At 47.5% G+C, this 12606-nt stretch overlaps 6 protein-coding genes across 6 annotated transcripts; 2 read left to right on the forward strand and 4 right to left on the reverse strand.

The window, feature by feature from the left end:
• Window positions 1-407: 407 nt before the first annotated feature.
• On the reverse strand, window positions 408-3966 carry EYB26_001144 (uncharacterized protein; the record flags this gene model as incomplete). The annotated part of the gene is made up of 7 exons (XM_054260455.1): window positions 408-508; window positions 569-718; window positions 770-2357; window positions 2406-2861; window positions 2914-3124; window positions 3216-3871; window positions 3937-3966. 7 exons carry the CDS (start codon window positions 3964-3966, stop codon window positions 408-410), a joined length of 3192 nt encoding a protein of 1063 aa, XP_054116430.1.
• A 612-nt stretch (window positions 3967-4578) lies between these two features.
• Window positions 4579-5809, reverse strand: EYB26_001145 (uncharacterized protein; the record flags this gene model as incomplete). Its single annotated transcript, XM_054260456.1, has 3 exons — window positions 4579-5129; window positions 5186-5479; window positions 5536-5809. 3 exons carry the CDS (start codon window positions 5807-5809, stop codon window positions 4579-4581), a joined length of 1119 nt encoding a protein of 372 aa, XP_054116431.1.
• A 522-nt stretch (window positions 5810-6331) lies between these two features.
• Window positions 6332-6847, forward strand: EYB26_001146 (uncharacterized protein; the record flags this gene model as incomplete). The annotated part of the gene is made up of 2 exons (XM_054260457.1): window positions 6332-6398; window positions 6525-6847. The coding sequence occupies 2 exons, from the start codon at window positions 6332-6334 to the stop codon at window positions 6845-6847; spliced, it is 390 nt and encodes a 129-aa protein (XP_054116432.1).
• Window positions 6848-7060: 213 nt separating this feature from the next.
• EYB26_001147 (uncharacterized protein) lies at window positions 7061-7921 on the reverse strand (the record flags this gene model as incomplete). The annotated part of the gene is made up of 1 exon (XM_054260458.1): window positions 7061-7921. The coding sequence occupies one exon, from the start codon at window positions 7919-7921 to the stop codon at window positions 7061-7063; it is 861 nt and encodes a 286-aa protein (XP_054116433.1).
• A 1802-nt stretch (window positions 7922-9723) lies between these two features.
• EYB26_001148 (uncharacterized protein) lies at window positions 9724-10636 on the forward strand (the record flags this gene model as incomplete). The annotated part of the gene is made up of 3 exons (XM_054260459.1): window positions 9724-10032; window positions 10083-10295; window positions 10349-10636. 3 exons carry the CDS (start codon window positions 9724-9726, stop codon window positions 10634-10636), a joined length of 810 nt encoding a protein of 269 aa, XP_054116434.1.
• Window positions 10637-11111: 475 nt separating this feature from the next.
• On the reverse strand, window positions 11112-12443 carry EYB26_001149 (uncharacterized protein; the record flags this gene model as incomplete). Its single annotated transcript, XM_054260460.1, has 1 exon — window positions 11112-12443. The coding sequence occupies one exon, from the start codon at window positions 12441-12443 to the stop codon at window positions 11112-11114; it is 1332 nt and encodes a 443-aa protein (XP_054116435.1).
• Between the last annotated feature and the right edge of the window lie 163 nt (window positions 12444-12606).

Consider the following 12606-nt stretch of genomic DNA (forward strand, 5'->3'; position numbering starts at 1 on the left):
AAGTTACCAAACATTTTCACGACACTTACTCAATTCGTTGCCATTATCTGACAGCAAGTTGACGCTGCGACTGGAGATGTTGGTCTTCGAGATCCCGTTGGCCAATAAGTACGGGTGATCTGTTGAGCAACTAGCAAGGAGAGACAATGAGAATAGATGGGAGAAGAGAAATAACTGGGGACTGACTCAATGGAGGAGTTGGGAATAAGCACGTGGTAATCATCATTCATGAGCATATGATTATACCTCTATGACATGCAATGCAATTCAAAAATCATCTCGAAAAAGAAAAGAACAAAAGGAGATTCAAATATCAAGCAAGCGCTCACCGGCCGGCCCCTGCGCAAAATATATTCACTAGTTATAATGATGATAATGCTACCGTGACCCATATCTTTCCTATGCAATCACCCAGTCGAAGTATCCATAACATCCTTCTTCATGGACTGCAATTTCGCAGCTTTGCGCTCTGCTTTGAAGTCTTCAATTTGTTTCTTTAGGTCCATATCTATCGCAAATCAGTCAGTAATGCTACTTTTTGCGTTTTTGAGGATTATTAGGTGCTTACTGGGTACGACTTCTTCAATTTTCAATGGCGCTCGGTTAAAAGGATCATGTGGATCGCTCAGCAAGTGAGAACGGATTGTGGCGCGGTCAATCGTGACTTTGGAGTTGGGTAGGATGACTGGGTCTTCCATGAGGGTGTACATCAGGGGGTCTTCTATATGTTAGTAAAATGTTTTTCGAGTCTCGAAAGAGAGAACCATACCAAGGAAATCATCTGGAATTTCTCCCAAATCCTCCTCTGCCTGATCATCTGCCTCCTTGGCATTCTTGATCCGTTTCGCTAATTCCACTAATTTAGCCAATTCTTCATCTGATTTCAGCGCTCGTTTGCGGATGATTTCAGCTGCCTTCTCAAAATTCTGTGGTTTGTACGAACGTCCATCCCGGGCCACGGCATAGATGAAGTTCTCCTTGTTCATCAAGTTGATATACACATCGATGATCTCACTCAAAAGTCCACGGGGATTGAAGCCGTATTCTTGCAGATTACCCACATGCAGGTTCGAGCTCTTAGGTCCCACCATCGCCTCAAGGTTGTAGTCCAACATGTCTGCCAATCGCTGTACGATTTCGGGCATAGTGAATGAATCTGCTAATGCCTCTGTGAAGAGTTTGAGCATGGCTACTGTTTCGTTGGTGAGTTGCATGTAGGATTTGGCTTGGCGTTGAGCTGCACTCAGGGCCTCTTCCTTTTCTTGCCGTACTGTCTGCTCCATGGTGTTTCCTTCTCGGTTGAGTAGCTCTTGCGTATCGTGGATGGTAATAAATGCAGTAAATGCTTCATCAAGAACGAATGTCACGTCGTTTAAGAGAAGGTTGACAAATCGAACGAAGAAGTCGAGATTCTCATTTGCTTGATCGGAAAGTTGATTTCTATAAGTTGGGTTGCTCCAGATGCACTTGATGATCTGGAAGATTTCGTATCGAATATTGAACTTGTCGAAAAACTGTGTATGTGTTCCAGTGTGCTCAACTTCAATGTAGAATTTCATGGCGGAGTGAAGGAGATACTCATTTGCGAAGGGCAATGAATTGAGCAAATCCACAAGAATGCCTCTAGCCCCGCCGGGTCGAGGCCAAGTACCTCGGAACAGTATAGAGATAAGACCGGCTTTGAGATAGGGGTTTTTGATGTATTGCGAGCTTTCAAGGAATGCAATGCACAGCATTACAAGTTCATCACCTTGCGCCGTGGTGATGATCTGTGGCATAGACCACATGATGAACTTGAAGTTGCTGACGATGTCATCAATAAAATATTCAGGGAGACACTTGAAAATTTCGCGAGGCTCTTCCGGTAGGGGCAAGGAGAGCTTCTGTTTGGGAAAGTCCAGTCCAGAAACGAGGCGGAGAATCCATACAATGACATATCTCATGAACTGCATGGAACGAGTCTGCCACACTGTGTCAAATAGTAAACCTTGAAGGCTGTATTTGAGACAAAGGCCAAGGTCAAGTCGGTCCTTGTACTTTTTGAGGGCTTCTTCAAATGTTCTCAATTGCATCGGGTTGTGGATCCATTTATGTCGCTCAAGCTCAAACTTGTTGATTTGAGTTTCCATATGACGAAGGTCCTTTTCAAGTTGCTCCAGCTTGGAAGTCAGAGATTCGCTGCCATAATGATGCGCTGCGACAGTAAGAAAGAAAACTTCAGATATAAAGTTGGAGGTGCCCTCTACTTTGCGTGCATAAAACTCGTCGGATGTATGTTGGTCTGCGTTTATCTTGGTCTCGTCGCCCATTTTGACACGGGGATTCCGGTGAAGATAACCCGCATCTATGCGGTCGATCTGCTTGAATTAGTATGATACGGAGTAATTCGGGATAAAATAGCATACCTTTGTGAATGCTGCATCCATAAACGGCTCACAGAGCTGGTCGAGACAAGTAGTGATATTGAACATGAACCCATCGGACGAAACGGTTTTCGGATCAACCTGCATCGCTCTCCTCTTGTGGTTCAGATTAATGGCTGCCGCAAACCAATCGAGCACTTTCTCTCTAGCCTCTTTCGAAGCGCGAATAAGATGATTAATAACATCCAAAAGATCAGAACTGAGCAATTGCTGTGTCATTCGAAGGGACCGCTGCGAGTTAAGAATAAAACCCTGATCCCGGGTCTTGGGGCTGGAAAAATAAGTAGTCGTGACTGGAGCTTGAAGCGGTGACAAACGAAACCAAGGTCCAAGTAATGTATTAACTTCAAAAGACGCAGCATCTGTTTGGTTGAGGAATCGCGGAGACTCAGCAATGGCAGATCCGATAGCGGCATGGTGAACGAGGTTCCTGAGTGCCTACCAAACGCTTAGTACAAGAATCGTGAGACCAGGGTAAAAAAATACGAACCGCTACATATGGCTTATAGTCATCATTCATAGTCTTTGCAGATAGTTCCTGACTCATCTGCTCCACCGTAGTAATAATTGCCGGCTTCAGATCATCCTGTTCTTCGAAAAGCTTCACAACTTCTGCAAGAAACTCAAGATCCACTCCGTGAGGGTCTTCCGCATCGAGAAGGAGGTTTGGGATCAAAGGCGAACGACCAGTCGGCGTTTCACTATTCAAAAGCTCTTGTCAGCAATGAGTTATAATCACACCACCCTTTTCAGCCGGGCCATATTGCTAAGAAGGAAAAACGAGAGACCAACCCAAACATCTCCGGCATAGTCACTGCAAAAACAGCATAACTTATACATAGGCGTTTGGCCTCACTGATCACGGCGAAACGGGGGTCATCGTCAGACGACTTCCGAAAGCCTTTAATCAACCGTCGCACACGCTTCCAGCACGACAAAAGATAACCCAAGGGTGTATCACGGCCAGTGTTTGACGCCGCTTCCAAAATCGCCTGATCCAAGACGCCAGTAGATATCCTAATTTCCGATCCTTCATCCTTGAGTTCACTGAGTACGCCCGGCAGAAAAGTTAATTTCTGGCCGTGTATATTCTTCTGCTGGGTCTCGTCGAGAGTGATGCTGAATAATGCGCGTAATGTTCTATCTTCAAAGGTCTCGAGAGACTCGTCCGCTCTGGGGCCGGCCCGCTGCTTAGGTGGCGCTGGCGCTGGCGATGACGATGACGATGGCGATGGAACATTGGGAGTTGCTGTGGAGGGGCTAATCTTTATCCTCTTGCCTTGCGCGGATTCACCTGGTCTAGCATCGTTCTGGTCCTGCGATAGCTCAGCTTGTGGTTGTGGAGTTGGGATATTCGACGGCGGTCGCGGTGTGGAGCTCGACTCTGTCGGTGAGGCAGCAGGTGATGTTGCTGTTCCGCCTAATTTTGCTAACCTCTTATTGCGAATCTAGAGCGAGTGAAGTGAGTTGTAAGATCGACACTGTCGTATGCCGGCCGTGAAGGCAAGCTTACCTTATCAGCATCTGAGAGCGGTTCCGACATCTTCGGAGTCAGCAAGCCCTCCTCCAAGGGAGTATACTAGAAAAGAAAGACCGAATAAATAAATGGTCTAGTGTAAAAAAAGCAACGACTCGGTAATCAGTGCAGTCGAGTCAACAGACGGTGCCTTTAGTAATGGATTGTTGAGGAAGGCGGAATGACAGCATGCGGGCAAACTCCATAGAGATGTGGAATCCGAGTGAAGGCTGCCCGCACCTTCTTTTACTAAGCTTCCGTGGGTCAGGCCCGTCAGGGCGATTAGCTTTCTCCACTCTTTGTACACAATCATGTACGGAGTACATACACTTCGCTACGAGGATGTTTACCTGTTTGATGTTAGGTGGCTACTCTCAAGAAAGAATAGAAATATTATCATACTAATACTATTTACTAAGATACTCGCTAGAAAGATCATGCTCATACAGGATTAGACAATACAAGACCAAACTTCCCAGAGTACTCCAATCATGACAAGCTCTATATAAGACAGGATAGTTGTCCGAAAAAAGATTTCAGGTAGTTGAGTAAAAGGGAATGAAGTTGATGGAGCCGCCAAGTGTTTCAAAAAAGAAGAAGAAGAGAGAAAGGAACCCAAGACCTTTTGAAAAACAGAGACTAAAATCTCCTCTTCTTGACCCTCAAATCATCTAAGCGACGACAGCTCTTCAACTCCATAGCCCTCGCCTCTTTCATCTTCTCGACATCCGGGAATAGCCAGCCCTGCGCTGCCTGCATCCTTCGTTCCCTTTCTTGTACTTCCATATCACACTCGTACTGGAGATTATGGAGAAACTCGTTTTCAACCCGGACATCTAGTTGTTTGAATTTCCGGCTGCTGAAATCGTCCACGTCTTGCGGGTTGATGTAGTAATTCAATTTGAGCTCCGGCGTAGTCCGTTGCATAGTATGCGGAGATACTGGTCCGTCAAATCGATAGGAGGGTCCGGTGGGAACTGTTGGTCCTCCTGAGAATAGCGAGGAGAGAAGCGGGAAGATAAATAATAGAATAAGCGGGAGAAGTTGAGTCAACGAAGCCCAGCCGGGAGACGCAGGTTGTTGTGTTTGGGCATTGGCTTCACGCGGTCTTCTACGAGCACCTGGCCCGCCGAATTGGTGAACTCTGAACCCGGGACCACCGCCCATATTGAAGACAAACTGAGGACCGCCTGTGTTTGCAGTCAGTATACCGTAGTTCCACCCATCTTTTTGTGGGTAATCTTACCACCAAATGGACCAAATCCGCCGCCACCCATAGGCCCAAATCCACCGCCGAAAAACCGATTAAACAATTCCTCCGGCGATATCTCCTCCTCGAACATGGGTCCGCCAGCCCGACTTTGTGGGAATCCACCACCACCACCACCACCACCACCAAATCCGCCGAATGGATTGCCGCCAGCTGATGGTCCAGCACTTGCGCCAGACGCTGAGAATCTGCTATCAGGGTCGCCGCCGAACTTATCATATCTCGCCTTCTTATCGGAATCGGACAGAATCTGGAATGCACGCGATACCACTGTAATCATCATGTGTTAACAACAATGTTTTTCCTTCTTCATAAAGAAAACGCACTCTTAAAAGCCTCATCGGCCCCATCATAACCATTCTTATCCGGATGCGTAAGCAAACTCAGCTTGCGATAAGCTTTCTTGATCTCGCCATCGGTCGCCGTCTTCTGGACTGCCAGGATTTCATAAAATGCCGTCGGAGAACATTTTCGTACTCTGATCACGGCTGCTTTCTGTTCGACTGTATATTTGCGGTCTTGGTTTCCTTGCGCGTGTTCGCGCGATCTTGCTGATCCACTGGAGCCCGAGTCAGCTCCAGAGGTTGTTGCGGATGGCATTTCTGTATCGGGAGTACTCCAGCCTCAAATTGGTGGAGGTAGCGCCAACGGAGGAATCTATATGTGATAGGCACTAGAAAAGATAGTATTGCATAGACCGTGTAAAGCCTCGGTGAATCCGCAAAAGGGAGAGCCCGTAGTCGTAGAATGAAATCGATGATTATGCCCCGCTCAAACGAACCAACAATCCCATAAAGAATACACTTCGAAAGTATCAAATGGAATAAAAGAGTGAATGGTTAAGATAACACGATTATTTTGATCGCTTTAACTGATGGCGTTGGCCAGGGTCGTGTTCTAGATTTCCGGGGAAAGAAAGCAGTCTTAAATTGTACGTGGTCTTCGAACGGCTCAAAGTTGACTCGCCGCTTGGTTCCACTTTCGGCATGGCTGGAGCTTCCGCGCGGAACAACGATTTCCTGGATTTATTTCTGTTTTTGTCCAATAATCGTCCACGTTGGCAATTACTTTTGCTTTGAATTGCAATTGTTATCGAGCATAGACGGAGAGATCACAGATACGATGTCGAGTACAGACGGAACGAAGCAGGCTAAGAAGTCTGTGTATCAGATTGCTCGAAGCTGGGGAGGTGCGTCATATCTTTCCATTCAACTTCCAACTCTTCTCCAGGTGACTTGTGATTCAGCGATAATGGAACTGAATACTCGATCACCCTCTGACAGCGATAGAAAAAATTGACTAACCTGAAATACAGAAAACCCACTCCCACCCACACTATTAGCAACCCTCATCACCGCGCAACACATGCGCCCATTTCAACTGCTACCCATGACCTTCGTCCCCGTCCTCCTCTTCACCTCCTACACGAACGTCAGCGGATTCAAAAAAGACAGTGCCGGTATCAGCGCTGCATGGTCCGGTTTATATCTTCTTTTAGCCAGTCGACGCAAGCAGAAATTCATGAAGAAATGGGGTCCTCGAGGCATTGTCCGTGGTACTTCTATGGGGTTGGCGCTGGCTAACTTGGTTGCTGGGGGATTGACGTATACTTTGGGTAGTCAAGAGTATGAGAATTAATGATGTGGTATTCTTCTCGCAAATTGTATAGCAACGAACATGTGACAATTACGGTTGGCGTTTGGTTTACAGGAGTACCAATGGTTATTACGAAGAGCTGTGGCTGAGGAGAAATATGTACGATATACGCACTGCAAAACATACCTGGACTCCAGGCAGAAGAGTCCTGTAACACGATTTATAATATTCATGATGTGTCGCATCACTTATATATCATTTCTGATATAGTTCCTGCGCCATGATGTAAGAGCTCACAGCGGCGGGAACCAAAGAATGAAGCAGCGTATGCTTACTTTGGGCCGCATTCCGAGCCCTTGTCGAGCTGACAGGAACCTCGTCGATCTTCCGTCCTGGAATCAATTGAATCCGCTCCGCCCATTCGCGTTTTCCGCCTTCCTGCTCCCTTCCACCCTGCGCAAGATGCCGCAAATATTCTTCCTGCTCCTTCAGATTCCCCCACTCATCATCCGGCCTCGTCGTAACCCTCAATCTATGCCGCGACAAAAACGGCTCTAATGGTTGTAACGTATGTGTAGGTGGGTAATACTTCGGATTGAATATACGAATCAGAGTATCATATCCCGTCAAATGAACCTGTTCCAGATCCTCGGGGTACTCCCCGGATTGCTCTATTGCAGCTGCCTTGTCCACAAAATACGGATTTTTAGTCACCCCAATATCGACTTGAGGTAAATCCGCGGCGGGGACCGAGGGTAAGAAAGACTGGAGACGCGTTCGGAGTTCCTGCGCGAACAGATTCATCATGATCAACCGATCCTCGAATGAGGCCGGTTTGGATGGTTTATCGGCATTCTGAGTCGCCAGCAATAACAACAGTCTGGATGAACGGGGGGATTCTTCCAGGGCGGTAGATGCGATTTCTAAATGTGCGGCGGTGGGAGGGTTGAAGGAAGAGTCTAGGATGAATAAGGAGCGGGCGTTTTGGGCTGGTCGTCGTTCGTGGGATTCGATGGGAACGCGGTCTAGGATTTCGAAGGTGCGGGGAGAGGAGATGAATTCTTTGAGTGAGGAGGCGTAGCGGGAGCGCAGGACGTTGAGTGAATTGTGTGCCATTTTGACGCCTGTACTCCGTAGATTGTAAGTTGTCTACGGAATTGGAGTTGCTGACGGTTAGGGCAAGCCACATCTCTGATTGGATTAGGAGCGCAGAGTGTGGCTTGAGATCAGCTTATCGCCGCCGATAAGGCACATGGCGTCATCCACATATTACTCTGTACAGAGTGCGCCGGGTCTCTCATAAAACAATTCAAGTTTTGTTTTAGACGCTTCTTCTTGAAATCCAGACTCATTAATTCGTTGATGTTTCTATCGCATGTTAGTCGATTGATTCTTGGCCATTGAAAGATCAAACACGTTCCACACGAAGTACATATTTGATGACTCTCTATTCTCTAATTAGATCCGCCAGGGTCCAAACATCAGTCACCCCCATGAAACAATTGTCTCCTGGTAATTAGCGAGTTCATTAGTGGCTTAGAAATGACGGGCTACGTGGATAGATGGCTGCTGTAAATATATTAATGTTTTTTTCTTTTGCCTAGAACATTTCCTCAATAATCAGAATAAACTTGATGACGACGGAGTTTATTTCGGGTCGGGACCCAGCAGAACGCCGGAAAGCCAGCAGCGAACCCGAATAAGCAGTACGGGTCAGTTGCTTTGACAAAGTTAAATAACATCAAATTTAACCCGTGCCGCCCGTACGGACTACGCATGGTGTATATATTAGACGGACAAGCCACTTTGCAGATTGTACGGAGTCCTCTTGTAAGAACCTGAAAATCAGGAATGAGCGCAAAGTGACAGGATCAGCCAGGTGGGGTTCCTGCGCCATTGGCTTGTCTCGGGCGTGCGCTAATCGATTAGCCTGTCTCGGACTCTGGCCAATCAGAAGCGTCCGCTGAGACGACAGTGTCTGATTTGTTGATGATTGCGCAATGAATGCTTATCAAAGCTATCATCAAACGTGAGGTTGGACAAAGCGAGGGCACGGTGTGCTCCGTACGGAGTACAGACAGTCAAAATGATTTTATCATACGGAGTAGAGAGGGATGCAAGGACGGCAAGGCACTTGTTGTACATGTGTGCTTGTGTACTTGAATCACGAAGAGTGTGTCTACTCTTGTAAATCAGGACCTTCAACCACAATTACCACACTGTGTAATATGTGGCTGTCTATGTGACATGTCGGCAGTAAGCACCGGAATTAATAAAACCGCCATTAAGTATATCGGTGCCTGAGTAATTTCGCCTACAACAATGACAGAATAGGGTATTGGTACGGACGGCGTATTAGATTACCGCTCATTGATCTCAAACGGCAAACCCACTCGCTAGTCAGGCACCCGTCCGCTCGTCACCCAATCAGAGTGCGTCCTGTTCACCTTTCAATCTGGGCAAATCGATTTTGATACAGAACGCACGGTAATTCCGCCGTACCACCAACAGGGAAGGGCGCCACCAGGCCCACCACAATCTGCTCCTTCCACTCTGCCAACCCTAAACCGCCGGGCTGGACTCTTTCGTCTTCTTCTTCTGTTGTTCTCCTCCTCCTCTCTTCTTCTTCTTCTCTTCTTCCTCTCTTTTATCAAGACCTTCAGATCTCGCTTCGTTCATTCCTTTACACTCTCTGGGTAGAGCTTTTCATTCTTTCAGCCATCACCAGTTGCTCTTTCATTCCTTCAAGAGCATCTAGCGAATTGACTTCGCGTTCTTTCATTTGGTCTGCTCAGAATATCTCGTTGACGAGTCCAGACAATCTTTCAACCTCCCTCCAACAAATCGCAAGACGAACTTCGGTTTCAGCGTCAATTTCCTCAAGAAAACAGTTCAATTGCAACTAGACTTTTCACACAATGTTCTTCACCAAGGTTTCTCTTGTCGCCGTCGCTGCTTTGGCTGTCGTGAGCGAGGCTCGCCACCATCAATATGGCCTCTTGCACCCCAAGCGCTCTTTGAGCTCCAGTGCTCCAGCACCTGCTACCGTCACCGTTTACCCAGTGCCTCTTAGCACTGGCCTTGCTTCTGCTGTCGTCTCTTCCGCTTCTGCGTCTGATACTGACTTGACCTTGACTTACACACTTGGAACTGGCACTTCCACTCAGGTTGTGACCACTACCATTCACCGTACTCAGACGGACACCTTCTATGTCACCGCCACTGCTGTATGTTCCCTTTTTCAATCATGAAAACTAGACGAAACTAACAGATGTAGACCCCTGGTGGCAACAAGCAAGTTGATAGTGACTCTACAACAACTGTCTTCACAACCTCCACCGCTACTTCTACCGTTACTGTCTTGGCCGCTTCATCTACTGGAGGCTCTGGTCCCGCAGCTACCGCTCCCGGCACTGGCAGTGACACTGACAGCCAGGGCTGCAGTGGTCAGGCTACTGTCACCGTTACTGAGAAGGAGACCGTCACAGTGGTAAGTCTCGACATCAGCGTGCTTTTATAACATAGATCTAATGGATCGTTTAGACCGCTACCCCGACTGCTACAGCTGGTTTCAACACTGAGGTGATGACTGTTGAGCCAACTGAGACTGGTTCTTCCGGCCCAACTGAACCTGCTGTCGTCAAGCCTATCGAGACCGCTACTAAGGTTCCCCCATCCCCAAGTGGCCCCAACAGTGGCCACGGTAGCGGCTACACATCCGTTGCACCCTACCCAACCAACGTTCCCAGTCAAGGGCAAGCAACCTCCTCTGGATTCTTGACCAGTGTCCTTCTGCGCACTGACAGTCCCCGCCCTACCGGTTACTTTTAGACGCATATGAATTACGATAGGGATTTGGTCTTTAAATCAGTTCGCGTTCGTGTCTATTTAAGTCGTTGGTTGCGTTGGTATGTGTGTATATGCTTCAATATTTAACATTTCTTTCCATCTCCTTCAGATTCATGACAAGAACAACACTGGGTGATGGCCTCTTTTCTTCTTCTTCCTTCTTTCAACTTTATTTACCTGCACTCTTTGTCTCTCTTACTGCTAGCCAGTGAGGTTCTATTCTCGGAAATACATTTTTTTCCCCCCTTCACAAACATCAAAAGCTAGCCTGTTTCGAAACAGATGAGCCTGACATTGATGCGTTGAATAGGACTAGCACATAGACGGAGTTTGTGGGTTTTGTAAATTATTTTGACCAAGCAATGACCATAGATTTTATTATTGATTGCCCACAAACACATACAAGTAGTAACTATACATATTATATATACAAGAAAATGCACGATCGATTCATAGATCAAGGGATCTGCCCCCGCGCGATCTTAGCCCGTCTCGCCTGCCACTCCAACCAAGTCAGTCCCTGCAACAAACAATCCGCAAGATCATCCATCTTGTCGATTTTGTATGCTTGCTTGTTGTCATTATTCGACGTCTTGCTTTTCTTGCTTGTTTTAGTCTCCGAGACCGAGAGTTGCGGATTCCATCGTCTAAGGTACGCGTCCACAACATCCGCAACACCGGGGCCACTCGGTTTGTCCTTGTCCGTGTTGACGGCAACGTCCCAGCATAACAGACTTTCCTTTCCGGGCTTTGATATAGTAGAAGCACAGAGTATATCCCCTACAACATCCATCTTGAATCTTTTGACACGATTCTTGCCTTTCTTGCTGCCTTCACCATCATCCTCATTACCTTCCTCTTCTTGAGATTTCCCCTCATCCCAAAACTGCATTATCCGCCCCGGACTAATGGGATATACTTGTAACGCATCCACCACCCCATCCATATCACCACGACGCTTGTTAAAGCGGGATAATTCCCGCATCGTACACAGCACAGCATGCAACATGCCCTCAAAGACTCCTACTCGCAAACTCCATTCCAAAACGGCGGATTGCCCCGCTGAGCGGAATCGTTGGCGTTCGATGAGGATGTGTGTTGGCTTGTATGCTTGCAGCAAAGAGGAGAGTAGCACAAAGGCGTTGTGGGAGAGGGTGTCGGGTTCGAAGTTTTTGTTTGCTGTTTCTGTATTGGATGGGTGCTCTTCAGTTTCGTTGATTTCTGTGAGAGATTGTTGTTTGGTGGTGGTGAATGTGCGAAATGCCGAGGACGGGAGGAGAGATTGTAGCTTTACTTCTGTCTCTGCATCATGAGTCGCAGGAGAAGCAGCGGCCAGTTCTTGAACGCCGATGCGATGCCACGCATTCAACGTAATCAACCCCTTCTTGAGTCCATCTCGCGTCTCTACTAGATGTTCAGGCGACCGCACAATCAAATGCGCAAACGCCAAATTCTGAATGCCCATATCAATACTCAATACACTCAACTCCTTCGCCTCTCCTCCTCCTCCTCCTCCTCCTCCTCCTCCTCCCCTCCCCCTCTTCATCTTCTCTTGAGAGGGGTCATGATGACCAGCATCACTCAAAAAAACACTCCTCAAAACCTCATCATTGATTCGGCGCCTCAACTCATCCTTCCGTCCCGAATTAGGAATCCCCGTCGCCCTAGCGAGAGATTTGAGCTGCGTCGCTTTCAGCGCGGAAAGATACGACTCTAGCGCGTCTGGCTTAGGTTTGAGTAATGTTGCTGCTGACTTTGGTTTTGATAAAAGCGGCAGTGTGAGACGCATTGAGTTTGGCGTTCAGCTCGCTTCTCCCTTCTTGGTCAGACGTTGGCCAAGGCTGGGTTGGTTGATGGTTGAGGTTCGAGACGATGGGGCTGAGAGGTGGATCCAATTCCTCCCATGGATTATTGTGGGGACACGCTACGGTACCTAGTTAACCAAGCCAAGA

The sequence above is a fragment of the Talaromyces marneffei genome, chromosome 1 (genome assembly GCF_009556855.1).
Source record: "Talaromyces marneffei chromosome 1, complete sequence".
Classification (NCBI taxonomy): Eukaryota; Fungi; Ascomycota; class Eurotiomycetes; order Eurotiales; family Trichocomaceae; genus Talaromyces; species Talaromyces marneffei.